We start from the raw sequence: 23976 nt of genomic DNA, 5'->3' as shown, positions 1-23976 counted from the left end.
AGGCGAAATCAAGTTCCCAAGAAGTAGAGTAGGACTAACAAGGAGAGACAGGATGAGAAATGAAAGAGTAAGGGAAACTGTGAAAAAGGAATTCTTGCAAAGCAGAATAGAAAAATCAAGGCTAACACATGGTATGGACACATTAAGAGAATGGTAAATAAGAGGATTCCCAAGAAGATACATGAGATGGTGATTCAAGGGAAACAATCAAGAGGGAGATCAAGGGACAGAAGACTGAAAGGTATGAAGGAGTGTGTTGGAAAAAGAGACAAGGATTGAACCAGAGTGAACACAGAAAGATGATGGGAAAAGAGACAAAGATTGAACCAGAGTGAACACAGAAAGATGATGGGAAAACAGAACTAGATGGCAAGGCTTGTGTACCAAACAAACCCAGCCTGGCCATGGAAATTGTTCAAGATGCTGATAATGATGTTACCACAGAGCACAATAACTAACAATTTTTGATGGTAAAACCATAATAATATTTAAGCATCAGCTCACTGGATTTTTGCAACAGTGCACAAGTTTAGGTGGTTTGGTGAGTGAAATTGAAAGTTTGGTGACTTCTTGGTGGAACAGATAACCAAAAACTTCCTGATTTAAAATTACTCTTGCATAGAACACTTAACATTCAGTTAAGACAATGTTAGTTTGTTTTATTAATTTATTCGTACATAACAAAATAACAAAGTTTGAGGGAAGGCGGGCTGAGGGTTGGGCAAAAAGTGGGTTTGCAGATGTGGAGAGGGGCAAAGCAAAATCTTGTGCTGCCCTAGTTATGCTTTTGAACATGAGTCATCATTTCTCTATGCTCACTATCACATTATCCAAAATATGCTCATAATAGATACTGAGATACTGAATGTATATGCTGATTAAAAAATAAAGGTTCTGTAATCTTTTGTGCTTGGCAGTTTTGACAATACCTAACTAGAGAAGTCACTTACTTTCATTCACAGTTTTTATTTCCACATGAAACTCTTCCAGTAGAGTAGTCTGATTATTGATTGGCATCCAGTTTTAGAAGTCTACATTGCTTTCATGCCTTCTAGATGCTACATGATTATACTCAAGCCAGAACACACTGTGATGAAGTGTGATGTGATCATCTTGAAGATAACAGTGATCCGGTGTAAGACAATATGTAGAAACCAAAATGGTCTGTCATTGCAAATATTTGTTTTATGCAGTGATTGGTTTCAATCATAATGATCATCATTAGATTTAACTGTCTCATTGAAGTTCATAAAAGAGGCAAATAAAGTTTGTAGTCATGATTGGCATTGTCAGATACTATAAAAACACGATAAAATTTTAATAACCACTCATGGCCTGTGATGCCGGACTGTTGTTAGCACCCTATATGCGTATAATTCTGGATTTGGCAAACAAAAAGAGTGAGTAGTATGTCTTACATACAGAATTGCAATAAATTCAACAAATAATCTCTGTGGATCTAATGTGTAAGGAATGCTTCTTTGTGTCGTGGATTGAAACAACTAGGCAGGAGAAGTTTGTTACTTGCTGAACGACATAGTGTCAGGTGTATAAAATTTCAATGTTATTTTGAGATTTAATAACATTATGAGATTGGGCAGTTGTTGAAAAAATCGCACAGCAATTCCTAGTCTCTGTTGAGTAATAATTAATAATACCCAGTCATGCTACAGCGTTGGGAAAGAGAGTAGCTGACTGTATGTGTGTTCTCTCAGAAATAATGCAAGTTCTAAAGCTGAGTTACAGTCAACACCTTGTTGCTGTGCCCATATACTGCTCAATGCTTGTATTATAAGGTGAGTGGTTGTGTTATCTGATACTATTAGTTATTTATTTTATATGCCTATAAATCTAGTGTTGTACTGAGTACAACAGACATTGGACCAGTCCATAAATACTACAAACATTTCTTATACTGAATATAATGTATAACAATAATGGAAATTCCTGGATGGACCAATATATAAAATAAGGGAAAGCAACCAATCATCTATAGCAGACTGATGCATGGAGCATAGAGACAACAAGAAATAATATTAAATATGTTACGTAACATTTTGTTAGAGAGAACATTATCTGTAATAATACTTTTCATTTTTACAGGCCCAACTGTGCTCATAAAAATTGAAAAGGCCCTGGAAAATACAAAACTAAGTGATACTGTTGTCCAGTATCAGCTAACAGCCTTGAAGGAGGAATGGATGAAGTAAGTTATTAGAAAATTTTTACATTTCTGTTATAGACTCTTTCTGAATCAAATCCAGTTTGTTCCTACCATTCGTGTAAGAGACAATTCAGACAGAAATTTGTCTGTTGTCAGCATTTGGTCTTGACTGATTCTGTTCTTTTTGTAATTTCCTACTTTATTTTATTTTATCAAGCTCTTTAATGGTTATACAATGTCCCAGCATAGATAGAGGAGGTAGTCAAATAAACAGAGGAGACATCATCCTATTGAAGCTCCTGCCACTGGTGTGAGTACAATGTTAGCAATTCATCTATATCAAAGCCACATGACCATACCCTAATACTCATACATCTAAGTCTACAACTACTCTCCACAAGCCATCTCATCATGTGCAATGGAGAGTATTCTGTTTACAACTGTCACTGCGAAGGAAGGGTTTGAAGGAAGGATTGCTAGTAAGAATCCGTGTGAGCTGAATACTCTGTTTTCTCGATATGGTCTTTTCTCGAGATATGTTGCTACATGAAACTTCCTGGCAGATTAAAACTGTGTGCTGGACTGAGACGTGAACTCAGGACCTTTGCCTTTCATGACCTGCCCTCATTCCACTGCAAAGTGAAAATCTCACTCATGTTGCTACATGGTCTGGTGCATCTAGTATGGTGCAGTGGTTAGAGTCACTGGCTAGCATGTTGCAGATCACTGGTTCAAACCCGACCACCAGCATTATTTTTATATTTCATATTTATTATTTCTGGAAGATTCTTGAAGTCTCATATGTTCGTAATGGTTGTATATTCTTGAATATTCAATGTTTGTGTACATACCAGTGTTCTAGAATATTTTATGTTTGTATAAATCTGTGCACTTTTTGTCCATGAGGTCAGTTATGTAGTGACCGTACATTGGTGTCAGTAATAAGTGTGCTTTCAGTTCTAATCATTCTACTTCTCTGACAACTCGGCCTTCAGATTGGGACTTGATTGTGGTTCTGACCTGACATTGTTTTGTGGAGATGCGAAGTACTTCAAAACATCTATGTGATCATGGCTCCAGTTAGGCAACATAAAAGCCATTGCAAACAGTACATTATTCTTAAGATGCATATATTGAGGATCAGATGGATACAAAAGCAGCAGTAAGTCAGCTGAAAAACCAGTGTCCATCAGCATTTTCCAGAGATGGTGGTCAGGAGCCAATGAAATGGCTGAAAGGATTTGACCAAGTCACAAAATACAGCAAAATGAAATGGCATGGTGGATATCACAGATGTATACTTGGATGGCACAGCCTGGCACAGGTTTGAGAAAAATGAAAAGAAGCTCAATGGCAGGGATAAATTCCAGGCTGATTTGAAGAAAACATTTGTCAACAATTCAGAGCAAGTCCACTTTTCAGAAGAACAATTGAAGAACAGGGCTCTGTCATGGAAAAATGACACAATTGTACATACAGAATGTTTTGGCCCAATGCCACATCATGGGTTTTCACATGACAGAATCTGACAAAATCTCATAGTTGATAAAAAGAGTCACAAAAGTCACGTACCAAGGTCTTCTGGCAAAGATGTCACAACAACAGAGGAAGTCATTAAGTGGTGCCAGCAAACCCAGCAAAGGCAACACAAAAAGAATCAGACAAAAAAGGTATGGCTGACTTGTGAATATGGTCCTTATGGCAGATGTGGAAGACCACCATGAGCTGACCTTTTTTATATGCCAGATAGTAAGAGCAGAGATACAGCACTGTAAGCAACCAGACATGTCAGACCGAGTACACAAGAGATAGCAGCCTTTAATGTCAACCTTATGCATCAGGAGGTGATAGAGAGTGTTGAAGAAGAGATTTAGTAATGATCTTTGCCACCAAACTACACTACCAGTAGAAAATGCCATGAAAAATGGACTTGGCCAACTCGGACTTCCACCACTGCCACCAAAACAACAATCAGGCATCTGACCAGTGCAGGTACTACCATCTCCTTCTCCAAATAAAGTGCCCTACAAAAGAACAGACAGTTGTCCACTAATGCCGAGAAAGAAGATAAGTGTTCAATAACTGTTATTCCATAAGACACCAATCATCACAACAATCCTATTCACGCCAGTCAATTGTAGTCCACCTGTGGGCTGAAGCTCACCACAGTGCTTTCTTAGCAGTCGTATGATCATACAATATTGGGTCTTTCTGCCAATTTATGAATAATATATTACATTTGTTTATGTTGAGGGCCAGTCTTCTGCAGGTATTCCCGTTTTTCACTATAATTTTCTAATGTTACAACTCCTCTGTAAACAATAGCATCATACATGATCAACCTCAAGGAGCTGCAGGTGCTATCCACTGGGTTATATTTGTATATAGTGAATATTAATGGTACTGCAATGCTCCATCAGGGTACACCTTCAGTTTCTTTTAAGTTTGAAGATTTTCAGCCATTAAAAATGATATTCTGTGTTCCGTCTGGTAAGAGATCTTTTTATTTTTTAGGCAACAGTGAGAAACTGCATTGAATGCCTTTTTTGAAGCCATGGAACATGGCATCAACCTGTGTACCGGTATCTACTGCCTTCTGGGTCTTACACAATCATTATTTGTGGGATCCATGTTGATTCCTACAGGGGAGATGTTCTGTCTCCAAAAAGGTCATAATATGTGAGAATAAAATGTGTGCTAAAATTCTACAGGTATATGATGTCAGTGATATAAGCCTGTAGTTTTGTACATCTGTTCAGTGATCCTCCTTGAAAACAGGAATTACCTGCACTTTTTTTCCAATCATTAGGACCCTTTGTTGCTGCAGTGGCCTTCGATAGAATGCTATCAGAAGAGATGTAAGTTCTTGTGCATATTCTATGTAGGCTTTTGAGTGATTTTACTTGGGTTTCGGCTTTGTGGTTACTTATGTAGACACCAGCTGATTTGATGTTCATGCTACAAATGAAAGAGGGAACCATGGTATTGTCGTCATCAGTGAGAGAATTTAAGATCCCCCATTTTGATGCCATTATGGTCACTAAGTGTCTAGACAGATGGCTTTCATCCATTAACTGATGTAAAATTAGACCAAAACTTTTTAGGATTTACTCTCAGATGGGTATCATTTTACTTTTGAATCCTTCATATGTGGCTGCCCTTATGCTAATTTTTGCTGTGTTTATATTTTATTTGTCGACAAGGTTTTGGCAGCATGTAAATCTGCAGTTAATTTCGGAGATGCTTTCTAAGATGGCTGTTGAACTGTAGTGTGTCTTTCCCATTCCTCAAAATTTTACATGGCATATACCTGTTTAAGGCGTATTGTCCAATACTTTTTCTCAACATTTTCAGTCTCTGACAGGAATGTTTTATTTTGAATGCTCAAGTAATGTAAAGTGTATTTCTTGTTGCACTTATTGAGCACAGCACCTTTCTTTACATTCCTGTTTACACATGTGGGTAATGATTCATTGTGGTTGCTGATTCCCTGCTCTGTGTTTAATGATTCGAGAAGTTTGGACCTGTTTGTAACCAGGAAATAATTTTTAGATAAGGCATTCAGAACAATTTACATTATTCCATGGCCCCACTACCAGCCCTTAATCACTATAGTCTCCAGTGTACAGCTGTTGAAATCTCCGCCTAATACAATAATGTGACCAACAAAGAATCCACTGCTGCTCTGGAGGCAGGGAATCTATTCAAAGTTTCTGATTACCATGTTTGATCCCTTATCTTTACCCAAATTATTCCACATTCATATTCTGTACTAACCTCACTAGGTAGTGTTGTCTTGTTTATGCCAATAAATTTTCTCCTCCACAGGCATTTAGTCTAGCTTTGTTATCTATATTTGAATTATAATTTAGAATTTTGTTGCTTTCAACATTTGGTTTCAGCCAGATTTCTGTCCCTGGTCTCTAGGGTATTATTACCATTTATAAACAGCCCTAGCTCTGGGAGTAATACTGTATTAATATTGTCTTTCTCCTGCAGCCATGTTTTAACTTTTTAACTCTGCAGTCTGGCCAAGAGGACATGCGATGCTGACTGGCCATTGTATCATCCTCTGCATACAGCACCATTTGGATACAGTGTAAAGGGGTGCGAGGTCAGCCCACTGCTCTCTTAACTGTTGTTGGCTTTTCAAACCTTGGAGCCACTACTTCTCATCCAAGCAGCTCCTTAGTTCACTTCACAAGGCTGACTGGACCTCTTTCAATCCATCCATTAAAAAAAAAAAAAAAATGATACTAGGAATTGAACCTTGTCCTCCAAATGGCAGTCAGACATGTTACTCACTCAACTAAATAGGTGGTAACATATGTTACTCTTAATTTGGCTGATATTCTTCTCTCCCTGAAATCAGAACTCCTATTATTGGGCCTTTGGAGGGATTCATCTACCCTAAAAAACCTGCATGAGCATCCTACACATATTCTGTACACTTGTAGATAATTACTTTGTCTGGTGCACACTTGACCTATTAATTGTGTTCCTACAATCCTTGACAGTGGATGTCAAAAAATCTGCATCCAAGATTGTCACAAAATTGTCTGATCCTTTGGCTGAAGCCTTCCACTTAGCTCCAATTTAAAGGACTGCAATAATCTCAGGGAACAATACTGCAAAATGGTAGCTGCGCTCCACCCCACGTATGAGGCTATCTGTTTTCACCAATGCAGTCAGCCACTTGTATAAGCTGAACATGGCCCCTGAGAAACCAGGTGGCAGATACAGGGTGTTTCAAAAATGACCGGTATATTTGAAACGGCAATAAAAACTAAACGAGCAGCGATAGAAATACACCGTTTGTTGCAATATGCTTGGGACAACAGTACATTTGCAGGCAGACAAACTTTCGAAATTACAGTAGTTACAATTTTCAACAACAGATGGCGCTGCAAGTGATGTGAAAGATATAGAAGACAACGCAGTCTGTGGGTGCGCCATTCTGTACGTCGTCTTTCTGCTGTAAGCATGTGCTGTTCACAACGTGCAAGTGTGCTGTAGACAACATGGTTTATTCCTTAGAACAGAGGATTTTTCTGGTGTTGGAATTCCACCGCCTAGAGCACAGTGTTGTTGCAACAAGACGAAGTTTTCAACGGAGGTTTAATGTAACCAAAGGACCGAAAAGCGATACAATAAAGGATCTGTTTGAAAAATTTCAACGGACTGGGAACGTGACGGATGAATGTGCTGGAAAGGTAGGGCGACCGCGTATGGCAACCACAGAGGGCAACGCGCAGCTAGTGCAGCAGGTGATCCAACAGCGGCCTCGGGTTACCGTTCACCATGTTGCAGCTGCGGTCCAAATGACGCCAACGTCCACGTATCGTCTCATGCGCCAGAGTTTACACCTCTATCCATACAAAATTCAAATGCGGCAACCCCTCAGCGCCGCTACCATTGCTGCACGAGAGACATTCGCTAACGATATAGTGCACAGGATTGATGACAGCGATATGCATGTGGGCAGCATTTGGTTTACTGACGAAGCTTATTTTTACCTGGACGGCTTCATCAATAAACAGAACTGGCGCATATGGGGAACCGAAAAGCCCCATGTTGCAGTCCCATCGTCCCTGCATCCTCAAAAAGTACTGGTCTGGGCCGCCATTTCTTCCAAAGGAATCATTGGCCCATTTTTCAGATCCGAAACGATTACTGCATCACGCTATCTGGACATTCTTCGTGAATTTGTGGCGGTACAAACTGCCTTAGACGACACTGCGAACACCTCATGGTTTATGCAAGATGGTGCCCGGCCACATCGCACGGCCGACGTCTTTAATTTCCTGAATGAATATTTCGATGATCGTGTGATTGCTTTGGGCTATCCGAAACATACAGGAGGCGGCGTGGATTGGCCTCCCTATTCGCCAGACATGAACCCCTGTGACTTCTTTCTGTGGGGACACCTGAAAGACCAGGTGTACCGCCAGAATCCAGAAACAATTGAACAGCTGAAGCAGTACATCTCATCTGCATGTGAAGCCATTCCGCCAGACACGTTGTCAAAGGTTTCGGGTAATTTCATTCAGAGACTACGCCATATTATTGCTACGCATGGTGGATATGTGGACCGCAGCGCCATCTGTTGTTGAAAATTGTAACTACTGTAATTTCGAAAGTTTGTCTGCCTGAAAATGTACTGTTGTCCCAAGCATATTGCAACAAACGGTGTATTTCTATCGCTGCTCGTTTAGTTTTTATTGCCGTTTCAAATATACCGGTCATTTTTGAAACACCCTGTATCAGTCATGCCAACATGAGACAGAATTTGCATCCGGCTGCATCCAGTGTGCTAAATACGCATTGTTAGGTTTTCCTGCATGTCCCAGATGAGACTCTCTAGCAAGCATATGGAGTGGACACTGGTTTTCCTTTGAGGCTTGCCTGCTAGTTTGCTAATGTTGGAGTTCCTAGTGGCCAGCAAAACCACCATATGTGCTTCTTCAGACCTCTCAGGAAGAATAGCCCCAGTCCCAACAGATCCTGTGTTGTCTCAGATTTTCTTTCAGATGTGCCAAAAACTCAGTCCTGCTTTTGAAGTGTAATGAGTCAGCCACGTGGCCAGTGCCAACTTTTGCGTTTCGCCCAGAGATTTACATCTGGCCACCATTTGCCATTCACACTCAGGGAAATGTCAACTGACCATAGTGGAAAGAAATTGCTGCAACATCAGGCACTATAGGCACCAGAGATGCTACAGCTTTTGCTTCAGTTGTCTCAACACCACTGTGCACATGGCAGAAGCATGAAGCTTTTTGACCATGGCCAACTCGTCTTTCATCTGTCTTCAGACAGTGGCTAGTTTCCGTTGCATCTGCACACAACAGATGCAGCCCCTGTCCATCTTTAACCTGCATTCATCAATGCAACAAGACATGTAACACTAAAGCGGCTAGTCACTAGATGCAATCTAAGTACTGCTGCTACAAAGCTTCTGTCTGTCACTACACACTCATATCACACAATACAACTGCTCTACATCTACATCATTACTCTGCGGTTCACAATAAGTGCCAGGCAGAGGGTTCATCAAGCCACCTTCAAGCTACTCTTAAACAGCATGTGGGAAAACCAAACACAAATCTTTCAGTGTGAGCTGTCATTTCTCTATATTACAGTCATCATTCCTCTGTATGTAGGTGAGTGCCAACAAAATATTTTTGCACTCTGAGGAGAAAGTTGCTGATTGAAATTTCATGAGAAAAAATACCATTGTTTTAATGATTGCCATCCCAATTTGCGTCTCATATCCATGGCATTCTCTCTCCTAATTCACTCTAAAATATGTAAACACATGTTGTTGTTGTGGTCTTCAGTCCTGAGACTGGTTTGGTGCAGCTCTCCATGCTACTCTATCCTGTGCAAGCTTCTTCATCTCCCAGTACTTACTGCAACCTACATCCTTCTGAATCTGCTTAGTGTATTCATCTCTTGGTCTCCCTCTATGATTTTTACCCTCCACGCTGCCCTCCAATGGTAAATTTGTGATCCCCTGATGCCTCAGAACATGTCCTACCAACCGGTCCCTTCTTCTTGTTAAGTTGTGCCACAAACTCCTCTTCACCCCAATTCTATTCAATACCTCCTCATTAGTTATGTAATCTACCCATCTAATCTTCAGCATTCTTCTGTAACACCACATTTCAAAAGCTTCTATTCTCTTCTTGTCCAAACTATTTATCGTCCATGTTTCACTTTCATACATGGCTACACTCCATACAAATACTTTCAAAAACAACTTCCTGACGCTTAAATCTATACTCGATGTTAACAAATTTCTCTTCTTTAGGAATGCTTTCCTTGCCATTGCCAGTCTACATTTTGTATCCTCTCTACTTTGACCATCATCAGTTATTTTGCTCCCCAAGTAGCAAAACTCCTTTACTACTTTAAGTGTCTCATTTCCTAATGTAATTCCCTCAGCATCACCCGACTTAATTCGACTGCATTCCATTATCCTCATTTTGCTTTTGTTGATGTCCATCTTATATCCTCCTTTCAAGACACTGTCCATTCCATTCAACTGCTCTTCCAAGTCCTTTGCTGTCTCTGACAGAATTACAATGTCATCGGTGAACCTCAAAGTTTTTATTTCTTCTCCGTGGATTTTAATACCTACTCCGAATTTTTCTTTTGTTTCCTTTACTGCTTGCTCAATATACAGATTGAATAACATTGGGAAGAGGCTACAACCCTGTCTCACTCCCTTCCCAACCACTGCTTCCCTTTCATGCCTCTCAACTCTTATAACTGCCATCTCGTTTCTGCACAAATTGTAAATAGCCTTTCGCTCCCTGTATTTTACCACTGCCATCTTTAGAATTTGAAAGAGAGTATTCCAGTCAACATTGTCAAAAGCTTTCTCTAAGTTTACAAATGCTAAAAACGTAGGTTTGCTTTTCCCTAATCTTTCTTCTAAGATAAGTCGTAAGGTCAGTATTGCCTCACGTGTTCCAACATTTCTATGGAATCCAAACTGATCTTCCCCGAGGTCGGCTTCTATCAGTTTTTCCATTTGTCTGTAAAGAATTCGTGTTAGTATTTTGCACCTGTGAATTATTAAACTGATAATTTGGTAATTTTCACATCCGGCAACACCTGCTTTCTTTGCGATTGGAATTATTATATTCTTCTTGAAGTCTGAAGGTATTTCGCCTGTCTCTTACATCTTGCTCACCAGATGGTCGAGTTTTGTCAGGACTGGTCTCCCAAGGCTGTCAGTAGTTCTTATGGAATGTTGTCTACTCCCAGGGCCTTGTTTCGACTCAGGTCTTTCAGTGCTCTGTCAAACTCTTCACGCAGTATCGTATCTCCCATTTCATCTTCATCTACCTCCTCTTCCATTTCCATAATATTGCCCTCAAGTACATCGCCCTTGTATATACCCTCTGTATACTCCTTCCACTCCCTTCTTTGCTTAGAACTGGGTTTCCATCTGAGCTCTTGATATTCATACAAGTGGCTCTCTTTTCTCCAAAGGTCTCTTTAATTTTCCTGTAGGCAGTATCTATCTTGCCCCTAGTGAGATAAGCCTCTAAATCCTTACATTTGTCCTCTAGCCATCTCTGCTTAGCCATTTTGCCAACACATAATAAAAATTAATAGGCATACTTACATGACACAACCACCTGAATTTAACACTTTGACTGCCAATGCCATCAGTTGATGAGACCTAAAAATTTCAGTAACTACTGATCATGTCATTTCTCCCACTTTTAAAAATGAAATCATTTATACTGACTGGCTTAATCGGTATTCACTGTGTTGTAAGGGACATGTAGTTTCTAAAACAGCCATAAAAGTGACTGACACAAGGTTTACATGGCCAGCAATCAAAGCGTTAAAACTAGGGAAATTTATATATCATTTGAGGAGTAACAGATAGATATGTCATAATTTTACCTTTCAAAAATATTTTCCTGTTGCATTTAAGAAGAATGTGCTTTTGTCAGCTATTCCTTCATGACCAAATCCAGGAAGAAGGCTTGTATCACTGGTAGCCAAATGAATCGAGATGCGATATTATAGGCAACTATTAACTGTTCAACTTTATGGTGAATGATTGCCTTTCCTCCTTCCACCATTTATATTCCACCAGGACTTTCCACCGTCATATATGTAATACAGGGAAAGTCCTAGATGGGTTTAATTATATACAGCTTAACAAAAAAAGTGAAGCACCTAGAGCACATGGTTGAATGTCAGTGTAATTTCAGAGATGTCCATTGGCCAGTATGTAAATAGAGTTGTAATTCTCTGCGATAGGTAGAATGGCACTAGAGTGCATAAGTGTTGTTCCTGTTTAGTGTTGTTACCAGGCATGGTAGGGTATACAAGGGGCGTGAACAGTGTCACAGGTTGAGTGATTACCACAAAGGGCACAGAGATGCCATGTCTTCATGTGAAACATCATTATCAGCAACTGATGGAGTTTTGAAAGGGGTCTCATTGTGGGTCTCCATTTAGCCAGTTGGTTGAATCGTGCAACATCCAGATTTGTGGGGCATTTGGATGTGACACTTGCTCAGTGTTGGACTGTATGGAAATATGAGGGCAGGCATACTTTCCATCAATGTTCCTCTTGACCATATCTCTCCACCTGTAACCCCTTGACATCTGCATCACAACATTTTGTGTCATCCTACAACATTGATCAATGACTAACAACAGTTGGAGGTGGGAATTACTGTCCAGTGCACTGTGCCATTAACACTGCATTTGAAGTGGTGCCATGACTGGGAAACACTGACTGCTGAAGTGTGGCATCAAATTGTGTTCAGCAATGAATCATGGTTCTTCACTACCACTGATAACAGCTGTTGGCAGGTATCGTGGCAACCTGGGGACAGGTCCCATTTGGAGAAGCACAGCAGTATTAATCATGGGATCATGGTGTGCGGAGCTGTTGGATGTGACTATAGGCTGTGGCTGGTATGATGGAAAGAACTTTGATGGCACAGTGGTATGTCATGGACATCCTACATCCTCATGTGTTACACCTCATGCAACAGTATTGTGCCCATTTTCCAATAGGACAGTGCTAGTCCACACATGGCAAATGTCACTATAAAATTTCTGCGTGATGTCGAAGTATTCCTGTGGCCAGCAAGATCTCCAGATCTGTCCCTCACAGAATATGTGTGAGATCGGTTCAGACGTCAGCTTCATCCCAGTGCTTGTATCCAGGATATCAAAGACCAGTTACAGCAGTTGTGGGAAGCTTGCCTCGGGAGGGGATACAAAGGCCTTATGGCACACTTCCTAACTGAATCAATGGATAACCCAGGCCAGAGGGGCTGCTACATCATGCTGATTAGTGGGCTCATACTACCAAGTTTTGTAATCACTAAAATAACATCACATACCTTCTCAATGTGTGAAGTTTCAATTTGTTTCCTTCCTCCTCCCTATCTGACTGCTTCCTGTTTCTTTTCAAGGAGTGTATGTTAATTATAATCCTCAGTCAGCATTAGGGGACAGGGGTCATAGAATGCTGATGAAAGCATTTACTAATCATCTCCTGGAATCTGTAATGTTATAATTTTCAAACTATGCTCGGTATTGAAATGTACTTATCTGAGAACAGTTCAGTCTGCTTCTTTTGGATATCAGTAGTCATGTTCATTGCCTATAGCAAGGAGTGTGTGTGTGTGTGTGTGTGTGTGTGTGTGTGTGTGTGTGTGTGTGTGTGGAAGGGGTGGGGGGACAAGACAACACTGGTCAGTCAACACCTCTCCACAGCTTACAGTAAAGTCTGCAAAGACAGTGGTCCTGATCCAAGTATCACTCCAGCATAGAGTTATAATATGTTTGGAAGTTTCAACCTGACTCCCTTAATTCTTGGAACATTGTGGTTGTTGTTAAAATCGTATGGAAGTTTCAACCTGAGTCCCTTAATTCTTGGAACATTGCGGTTGTTGTTAAAATCATACTGCATTTGTTCAGTAACATCAACATCTTGACATCAGGAAAAGGTTACTGTGTGTTGTGCATGCACTTTATCTAGCATTTGGACTCCTTAAATCTGAACTGCTTGAAGTCAGAATATTATTGAGCTGTAATGTTATGTTTCTGGACACTGGCAACCTCAGCTACCAACAAATACTGCATGCTAATAGCTTATCTGTGATGGTGGTTATAATTATGACAATGTCATTACAAAAACAGTTTTAATTTCAATTTTGATTACTTGAAACATCTAAATCTTTGTTTGCTTCATGTGTCAGTAGTACTTTCAAGAGCTACTTGATGTGAGACACAAGTAATGTGCCTCAAGTGCAAACAAAGTGTAGTTGAGAATTCCACTCGTGCATCACTCCACCTCTGCAACAATCCGTACATGGAGTGGTTCATGCTTTCCCTACTACCCACAACGATCCTTAAAATCAATAAGTTTAAAACACTGCATATACTATGTCTGTATGGAAACTGGGCAACAATCACCATTATTTCTGTGTGCAATAGTAACCTACCCCTCCGTCCTCATACTGTGATTTGTCTTTCATTTAGTATTTTTCATTCTGTGAAAATTAAGTATAATTGGCTTTCTTTTTTAAAACTGGTTTTAATTTTCAGTATTATTTTAATGCTGAATATAATCTGGTATTCATTAACAACATTTGCTGCTGTGTCATGAGATGATGTTTTGTCTTTCAATAATTTGTATTGATCTCTGCACAGCTGATTCAAATCTCCCTCCAACCAGCATAAAATTACATTAGTTGTGACAGCTTAAAACTTGAATTCAGGCACTTGTCTTTTACCAGCAGTTGTCTTCCTGTTGAGCAGCTTAAGCACGACCAACAAAGCAACTCAAAGCTTCAGATTCTCGCTGGCTCCTTTCTGTTTCTTCCAACTACACAGAAGCTCTCACATGATGGTTTATAATTGGCATGGAGACTTCACTATAGCCCCAGAGCTGTAACTGAGCTGAATTGTGTCATAGTACACTATGTACTGAAATGTAGGAAAAGATGGATTGCTACTTACTGTAAAGATGACACGTTAAAGTTGTACACAGACACAATTAAAAGACACTTACTCAAAGCTTTTGGCCACAGCTTTCATCAGAAAAGGAGAAACACACACTATTCATCCACAAAAGCAAGCACACATCACGCACATATGACCTCCATCTCTGGCAGCTTGGGCATCCATGGTTCAGCTCGACCTGTGTATGGGTAACCAGGTTGGGAAATTGTTGCTGATGTAAGGTATGTGTTACCAAGTACAACCCCTGGCCCAGCGTACTGTTTTGTCTCGTTAACTTGACATAATTGATCAGTACAACATTATCCATGTTGAATAATGCCTGCAGAAGTGAGTTTTTTTTACCTAATAGGCACAAATGCTTGAGAGTTGTGTGCACCTAGGCTCTCAAAATAAGTATATATATTTTAAAGTACTCTGCACTGTTGAAAAACTGAATATTAGCTGAAAATATTCATAATTACAATAAAGTGAGGTTGTGGTTTGATATAACTCTTCATACTAGTCTATCCTGAGCAAGCCTCTTCATTTATACATACCTGCTGCAACCAACATCCCCTTGATCCTACTTGTTGTAGTCAAGCTGTGATGTTCTACAATTTTGACATGCAGTATTTACCTCCATTGACAAATTGATGACTCCGTTGATGCATCTGGATGTACCATATCAACTGATGCCTTGTTGTAGTCAAATTATACAATAAATATCTTTTCTCTCCGGTTTGAGTCCGTGTCATGTCATTAGTTATCTGGTCTTCTGGAGAGCGACATCTCAAACGTTTCTACTCTCTTCTGGTCCCCACTGTTTATCATCCATGTTTCACTTCCGTATAAGACCACACTCCAGATGAATACCTCCAAAAAAGCTTCAACCTCTCTACATCAGTCATCATGAAGTATTTTGCTGCCCAATTGCTAAAACTCAACTAATTTTCTAATTTAATTCCCTCAGTATCACTTGATGTACACTGTCTAGTCAAAAATATATGGACACTACTATGTAATGTGGAGTTAACCACTAGATGTGATGAGAGGAGGACCTGCCAGTGTAAAAGGAGGCAGACAGTATTGTGTCGACAGTAAAGAAGCAGTAATAACAGAAAGGGTCAGTCAGGAGAGCTCAGTGACCTTGGACATGGATTAGGCTTTGGATGTCACTTGAGTAACAAATCCATCAATTACATTTGAACCCTTCTAGAGCTGCCAAAGTCGACTGTTGGTGATATGACTGTGAAGTGGAAATGTGAAGGAACAACTACAGCTAAACTGAGACCAGGCAGACCTCATATACTGATGTACAGGAACTGTCGATCATTGATGATGGTGGCTATAAAAAAATGCATGAAACCAGAAGCAGGAATCACTCGTGAGCTCCAAAGACCTACCAGTAGTCCAGCCAGCACAATGACATGTGGGGAGTTAAAAAGAATGGGGTATAATGGTCGAGCACTTCCTTGCAAGCCACTCATTTCTATAGGTTTGTAAGTGACACTTGAGGTGGTGTAAACAGCAATGCCATTGGACAGTGGGTGGCTGGAAATGAGTGAGTTGGTTATTGAACTTAAAAAAGCTAAATGCAGAAGAATATTAACACATTTTACAGCACTGGGTACTGCATACGGTAGAGGAACAGTTCAGAAACAATGATTGATTGTATCAGCATGACAGTGCATCTGTGAGGCTATAGATTTTGGACAATAACATAACTGAAAGGGATAGGCCTGCACAGAGTCCTGATCTGAACTCAGTGGTACACCTTTGAGATGCATTAGAATGTTGAATTTGCTCTCGATTGTGGCTTCCATCATCACTAACTTCTTGAAGAATAGGCTGCCATTCCTCCACAAACATTCAGATATCTCAGTAGTAGTGTCCCCAGCAAGTTCAAGCTGTCCCATGTTAATGTCCACTATTAGGTGTCTGTAAATGTTTGATCAGATAGTGTAATTCAACTTTGTTCCATCACTTTTGTTAATATTCATCCTAAAACCTCTTTTCAATGCTCTACTTATTTTGTTCAACAACTCTTCCATGTCCTTTAGTGTCCGTGACAGATTTACAATGTTGTCAGCAAACTTAGAAGATTTTATTTCGTCTTCTTGGACTTTATTAGATTTTAATAATTCCTCCTTGGTTTCTTTTATTACATGATCTATTAACAAATTGAGTAGCATCAGGAATAAGTTGCAACCCTGTCTCACTCTCTTTTCAACTACTGTTTTCCTGTCATATTGTTAAATTTTTTATAACTGTGGTCTCATTCCTGTACAAACTGTATACAATCTTTCACTCCATGTATTTTATACTGCTACCTTTAGAATTTGAAAGTGTGTATTCCAACCAAAATGGTCAGAAGTTTTCTGTAAATCTACAGTTCATAATTGTGTGGTTGCTTTTTTCAACCTATCTTCTAAGATAAGTTAGAGGATTAATATTGCCTTGCATGTTCCTGTTACAGTATATATGTGGTTTGGTAATATTTCACATCTGCCAGCACCTGGCTTCGTTGGAACTGGAATTATTAAATTCTTCATAAAGTCTGAAGGCATTTCCCCTTTCTCATGTATATAGCATAGCAGGTGGAATAGGTTTGGAATGGCTGAGTCTATCAAGAACACCAATTATACTGAGGGTGACGTGTTTTGACTTCGGTGTTTCACAGCTCTGTCAAATTCTTGTCACAGTATCATGACTCCTTTCATTTCCTCTTCCCTTTCTATAATATTGCCTTCAAGCTCATTTCCCTTATACAGCTGTTGTATATATTCCTTCCACATTTTTCCTTCTTTGCTTACTACAGGTTTCCCACCTGAGCTCTTGATATCCTTACAGCTGCTTTTGCCCACAAGACATCTGTTTTTCCCTAGTTATGCATGTTTCTATAGCCTTGAATTTCTTCCCTACCCATTCCTGCAGTGCCAGTTTACACTTTCTGTCAATCTCATTTTTTAGATTTTTGTATTCCCTTTCACCTGATTAATTTTTATATTTTCTTATTTCATCAGTTAAATTGAAAATTTCTTGTGTTATCCAGTAATTCTGCTAGAATGTGTCAAAAACCGTATGTTCTTTCACTTAATCCAGGCTGCATCTCCTTATTTTCCTACTTTTCTCCTTAATTTCCTACTTTTCTACAATTTCTCCAGTTTTAATCTGTAGTTCAAAATCAATAAATCACAGTCCCCCATCTGATACTGGGAAGATTTTCCAGTTTAAAATCTGTTTTGAAATGTCTGCTGCAGCATTATACAATCTGTCTTAATATTTCTGTTTCTCCCAAGTCTCATCCACATTTTTAATCTTCTTTCATAGTTCTTAAACTAAGTGTTAACAATAAGTAAGTTGTATTCTGTGTAAAATTCTACCAGGTGGCTTCCCTTACTTTCCTTTCTCCCAGACCCTGCTGCCTCACAATTTTGCCTTCTATATAATTCCACACTCCCTTGATAAACTAATTTACATTTTCCATAACTATTTAAATAATTTTTTCCATCTCATCATCTGTCCTTTCAATCTCTTCATCATCTGCAGAGCTAGTAAGCATATAAACTTGTACTGTTGTGATTTGTGTTGCCTTCGTATCTAGCTTGGCTCCTATACTGCGTTGTTCATAGCACTTCACTCACTTTCTTATTTTCTTTATTCAACATTAGACCTACTCTTGCATTACCCTATTTAATTTTGTGTTGGTTATCTTTTACTCACGTGTTCTAAAATTTCATGCTACAAACCATACAAAAATAGATTTTTTTTTGTGATATCATCCTGAATAGGCCCTGCCCAGAAATCCAAATGGGGCACTATTTTACTTCCAGAATTTTTTACCCAAGAGGATGCCATCATGATTAATTATACAGTAGAGCTGCATGTCCTCAGGAAGTGTAACAGCTGTAGTGTCCCTGTGCTTTCAGTCATTCTTAGTACCAACATAACAAGGCCATGTTTGTGGGAAAGGTTTGTCATATATGCTTTGATTTTGGTCACATGTTATATATTGTTAATTATTTTACATTGTATGCAATGAAGTTCCCAATTTCCCTATCCTCTCCGCAAGCAAATAAATATTTGTTAATACTTTATTTGCAACTACTGGTTTATGTAGCCTGTTTCTGGTTATTACATGATAAGAAATTATATTTGTATTCATTAGTCACCCCAGATAGCTGAATGCATTAAATCACCCGCTGCTGGGTCACCAGGATGCACATCGGCCACCAAATCAAATCCACCTGGTGATTAATAACAGGGGCCGGAGTGCCAACCAGCCTGGATGTGGTTTTTAGACAGATTCCCTCATCCACCTAGGTAAATACTAGGCTTATTCATGTGTACCAATTCAGGTAAATGTCATATTTGACCTTCTATTAAACTAGATATAGTTCGGTGGTACGTAGATTCCTCCCCAGTGGGAAGCTTGCAGTAGCTATGGAATGTCTCTGAGTGGCAATCCCATTATAATAGACTACATATGGGAATGGTTGGTTCTCCACAAAATAGCAAAGTTCCATATGCCAATCCCAAACCACTTTGGCTGTTAGGCACATGGTAGAAAGGAATTTTTATGTATCAGCAGTGGTAAGAAAATTTGTGAGCTACCACTTCCTGCCTTTTTCGTAAGTTTGTGCATTGACACTAATGAGAACATATGAATAAACACTGACTTCCTAAAATTACCATTTATATTATGACTATTGTCTTTTCCTTGTACGATAGTTTACTTGCACTGGACATTGTTCTCATTTAATTAAGGTTATAGTATCTGTTTTTATCTATTTCTTTTGCACAGCTAATTGCAGAAGTTTTCATTTGCATGCCATATAGTTTTTATATTGTGCACATGCACAATTTAAAAGTTCAGTTTACAGGTAGAAATACTTTAATGTCTACTGGTGTGTGTGTGGTCGTTTTTTCCCCCTTCATACAATTGCTATAGCCCTGTCGCACTAAGTTTCCACTTGCCTTATTAAACAGTTAAGCATAGATCTAGGGACAATTTTTTTGTTTGTGTGTTCAGATTGCAACATGTTCACATTACAGTTTTAGTGCATGTTTGGACTTGAATTTGTATCCTCACCATTATTCACCTGTTTGTATACTAACTCACAAAAATCTACATTTCCTATCTGGTAGGTGTTGCATATATGAATTAACTCTCATGAGGACAATAGTAAACCATTATCTTGTGATTCAGATTAAACAATATACTTCTGCTAGACATTCATTACATCAGTACTTTACAGTTGTTAAGGATTATGTATTGTCAGATGCATGGATGTCATGCATAGCCTGCAAGTTGAGTATTTCCTTTGAATGTTTGATCCAGAAACTCTTGGCATGTGTTCTAATTTTCAAAAATTTAATTGGAATATTTATATAACTTGCACATCTGATAATTAATTTGGTATATAATGCACTTGGTTGATTTGTTATAATAGTAGTATGCTGTCAGGAATCAAATGTAAGTTCTCCCATACCACAGTAGAGACAAGCTGCAGTAAATCCCATTACAGAAAACCATATGAAATATACTTGAAAGACTGTTGTACAATCTGTTTCAAAATGAATTAGGCGTTTTCAGGCTTGGTTGAATTTATTGTTTTCAACTTACAATTATATATAATACATACAATGGAAGAACAACTCAAACAGCTTAGTTTTTATGCCTGTGCACATGCGCTCTTTCCTTTGTCTTCCATTAGAATGTGCAAAAGCAAATATGGTGACTAGTAAACAGAAAGCTTTTTGTGTTTTACAGTTTGCCCACTTTTTTCCGGTTTTTGTAATCCAAAAAACTGCCTGCGGCTTAGAATTGGGTGCAAAGTTTGTGGAAGTTCTGAAAAATGTTGGTAGGTGTCGCCACAACTAACTTCTGCCTCCAAATACGTATGCATTGCAGGCACAAAGATAAATACTGGCGCCAAAACCTCTGCATCAGTAAATAAATTAAAAGAAACGGTAGAAGAATGTAAACATTATGCCATGTATTCTTTCGTGTTTGCTCCTATCTCATTTAAATCCTGTCTGCCTAATAAACTACGAAACTAGAGTGAGACAACAGCAAACACGGAACAATATACATATCATGTCATGTTTATATTCGTATTATTCTTATGCTGAATAGTGATACAGTCAGAAATGAAGCACGGCAACTGACTAGATTTTTAAATCTAAGATGATTCTAATTTCTGTACAGAATGTAATGTTCTAAAGAGACGTCTGCAAAGATTTTCAAACAGAGAAAAATTTTCGCTAAACTCTCGTTCAGAAGATCTTCCATCATACACAGTCTATTATTTGGTTCTCGTTAATCATCATCAAAGAAAGCAGCAGTGTAAGTAACAACAAATAGCAGTCTCTTGCCATTGTTTCGCTTATGAGAGAATTCCTCTCTCTCTCTCTCTCTCTTTTTAAAAAAAAAATGGTAAGCGGCGGTAGCGCGCACAAAGGCAAGGCCTGCCGCGATCGGCGACGGGCCGTAAACACGCACTATCAGAATGCGACAATGCATGACACAGTACAGTAATGCATTTTCAGCTTAGAGTGATGTAAACACCTATAACAAAGAGAACGGCACTTATCAGATCAAAGCAAAATAAGCAATCGATTCAAACCAGACGAAGCATGTGAAAAAGGAAGGGTACCCGTATAAATACGGATGGAGCGCCTGACACGTAGCATTGGCTACTTCGTAAAGCTTAACTGTTAAGCTTACGATTCGAACCAAACTACTGTAACTGTATCTTCATCAATTCAGCTTCAATTGTGTTTCATGTTACAATGGACCAACTTTGTTTCGATGTGGAGGGGCGATCTAAAACTTTTAGGAGTGGCTTAGATTCGGGAAATTTTTTTTTTCCTTGATTTCGAGTCTCATTTTTCAGGTGTGGCTTAGATTCGAGTAAATACGGTAAATTGAATGTTTTTTGTGCCATATCATGACAAAAGTTTATGGGCCTTCCTTTTTAAGTGAAACAACTGTAGCTGATCTCATCGGGATGTACTAGAAATGTGTGTCTGTCCTTAATTTGGAAGAAGCTGAACACAGGAATTTAATTGGCCATAAGATGTTGCACCACCTCAATGGCATAACACAGTACATGATTGGACAAACAATGTTGTTACTGGTCGCAAGGGGCCGCATGACAGAACTCTTATCACATAATTTATATGCTCACTGAATCTGACACCATGCCATTTTTATAGTTCATAAGGGATCCTGTGTATGTGCACTACCAGCTGATCTAACAAACATAAGAAACAGGATTGAAGCAGTTGTTTCAATAATTGCTCCAGACACACTGATCAAGGTTTAGGAAAAACTCACCTATTGACTCGGTTTGTGTTGTGTGACGAATGGTGCTAACATGTAAGAAAAACTGAGTTGGTCTTTGATTTGATGGATTAGTTAGAATTGTAAGTTGAATGTAATAAATGTAAAAAGCCTTAAAACTCTGATGTGCATTTTAAAACACCATAGTTTTCCTCTTAGGTAAGTGGTATGATCACTGATTTATATTAAGAGAGACAGCTCTGTTGTCTTAATTAAGTGCCTGTTCTAGTGAGAAATAATTTCACTGCACAATTCTCTTTGCAATTAACCCTGCAAGACTCTTTTCTTACACAGCATAGCGAAGATAACTAGCCAGGTGCACCACCTAGCAGCCCACACACAGGATGTCACCAATCTGATGCAAGCACTGGGAGCACAAGACCATGACAGAAGTTTGTTAAACTTCTGGGCTACAGCTGTTTAGTTGCTTTTGAAACTATACTGAACAAAGGATAAAGAAGTGTAGTTAGATCATTGTGATATTGTACATAATGTAAATAATTCAGAAGATTATGTTTACATTGTACAAATTTTTGTTATCATCATTGCTGGTATCACATTACATGTAAAATGTATAATTGCCATCAGAAATGACTTCCTTCAGAGAAGACGGAGTAGTTTTCTGTTAATATCTTATGAAGCCAAGAAACATGGCAGATTGCAATAATGTATACGTTGAAAATGGTATGACACTAGACACACATACAATGTAAAAGTATGTAAATGACCATTTATTGAAGGGAAATGTATATAATTTAATGACATAATTAATATAAAGTAAAACTATATCTGAAGTTCTTATGTTGGCTAACTAAGGTTTTCCACTTTTTTTTCTGATGAATGCTAATATGTTAAAAAATTCTGAACGGTCCTGGATTAATGAGTAAAACATAGATGAAATACCTCTGTACTGTGTGAAGTAAGGAATGAATATGAGACACTGTAAAACAGAGGTTGTCAAACTGCAGCCTGCAAGTGGACCAAATTGTGTTTCTGTGGCCTACAGTTCTCGGCTGCATTTTACACTGTCCTGTGACAATGTGACCATCTGTCAAAAGCCTAAATAACTATATTTAACAGCACAGAACACTGAGACAGGCAGGAATGTAGAGCCATGCTGACTCCATGCCATGGCCACCTGCACCAGGTTTTTTGGTTGGCGTGTACAGCCAGAAGGAGGTGGTCACACTGAACTTTAATTTGGTTTAAATTTGGTGGCCAGGTGTGTACAATAAGCTCATACTGGTGCTCTTCAAGTTGTGTGACACGTTGCATTGTCCTGTTGGCAGATTCCATGGTTCAGAGGAAAAATGAACTGTGTTTAGGTGTGGACATGGTCCCCCGGATATGTGCATACTTGTGTCAATTCCATTGCACCTTCCAGAATGAGATCACTAACCAGGGACAGAAACAAAACCATTGCCCCCTGTCCCCGACCTTAATGCTTCTTCCTCCAGCCTGTACCCTTTTGACAACTGCAGTGTGTTTGCTTTTCGGCATTTCACGTTATACACGCCAACAGCCATCTGCCTGATGGGGCATAAAATGTGATTCAAGTGAAAAGGCAACATCTAGACACTCATTGAACATGCAGTTGCAGTATTGGTGAGCAAATTCCAGCTCTGGAGGCTCATAAGTAGCAACATTCACTGAATGGTCTGCTGGTTCATCTGGATGGTCAGTTAGACATGTATTCGGTTGCACTCATCTCCACAGCCATCGTTCACCCCTGATGTGTATGGCCTGTGGTGCACCACAGCTGTCTTGGCACCAGTTTTAGATAGCACCATTTTGACAAGCACAGTATACGACAACAGTGGCACTCGAGCAGTTTACAAACCTAGCCATCTTGGAAATGCTTCCACCCTTTGCCACTTTTGAGCACACTTGATGTCAAACGTGTGGTGGTCATGTTATATTAATGTGACTGGACCGTGTGTAATAATATGCTTCTACGACTAACAGCAGAATC

At 39.2% G+C, this 23976-nt stretch overlaps 1 protein-coding gene across 5 annotated transcripts in view; it reads left to right on the top strand.

Annotated features, from left to right (window-relative positions):
- LOC126251859 (folliculin) overlaps positions 1-22798 on the top strand; it is a 180727-nt gene extending 157929 nt beyond the window's left edge. For 4 of the 5 annotated variants that reach the window (XM_049952539.1, XM_049952540.1, XM_049952542.1 and 1 more), the window contains 2 exons: positions 2104-2206; positions 22299-22798. In XM_049952539.1, coding sequence (XP_049808496.1) covers positions 2104-2206; positions 22299-22428 — 233 coding nt within the window. In that variant the 3' untranslated portion in view covers positions 22429-22798. Of the gene's footprint in view, positions 1-2103; positions 2207-14745; positions 14899-22298 lie in introns of all 5 variants that reach the window. The other variant, XM_049952544.1, reaches the window with a different exon arrangement.
- Positions 22799-23976: the final 1178 nt, after the last annotated feature.

The sequence above is a fragment of the Schistocerca nitens genome, chromosome 4, assembly GCF_023898315.1.
Source record: "Schistocerca nitens isolate TAMUIC-IGC-003100 chromosome 4, iqSchNite1.1, whole genome shotgun sequence".
Lineage (NCBI taxonomy): Eukaryota > Metazoa > Arthropoda > Insecta > Orthoptera > Acrididae > Schistocerca > Schistocerca nitens.
The sequence above is the reverse complement of the archived record's forward strand: the minus strand, read 5'-3'. Positions and strand labels throughout refer to the sequence as shown.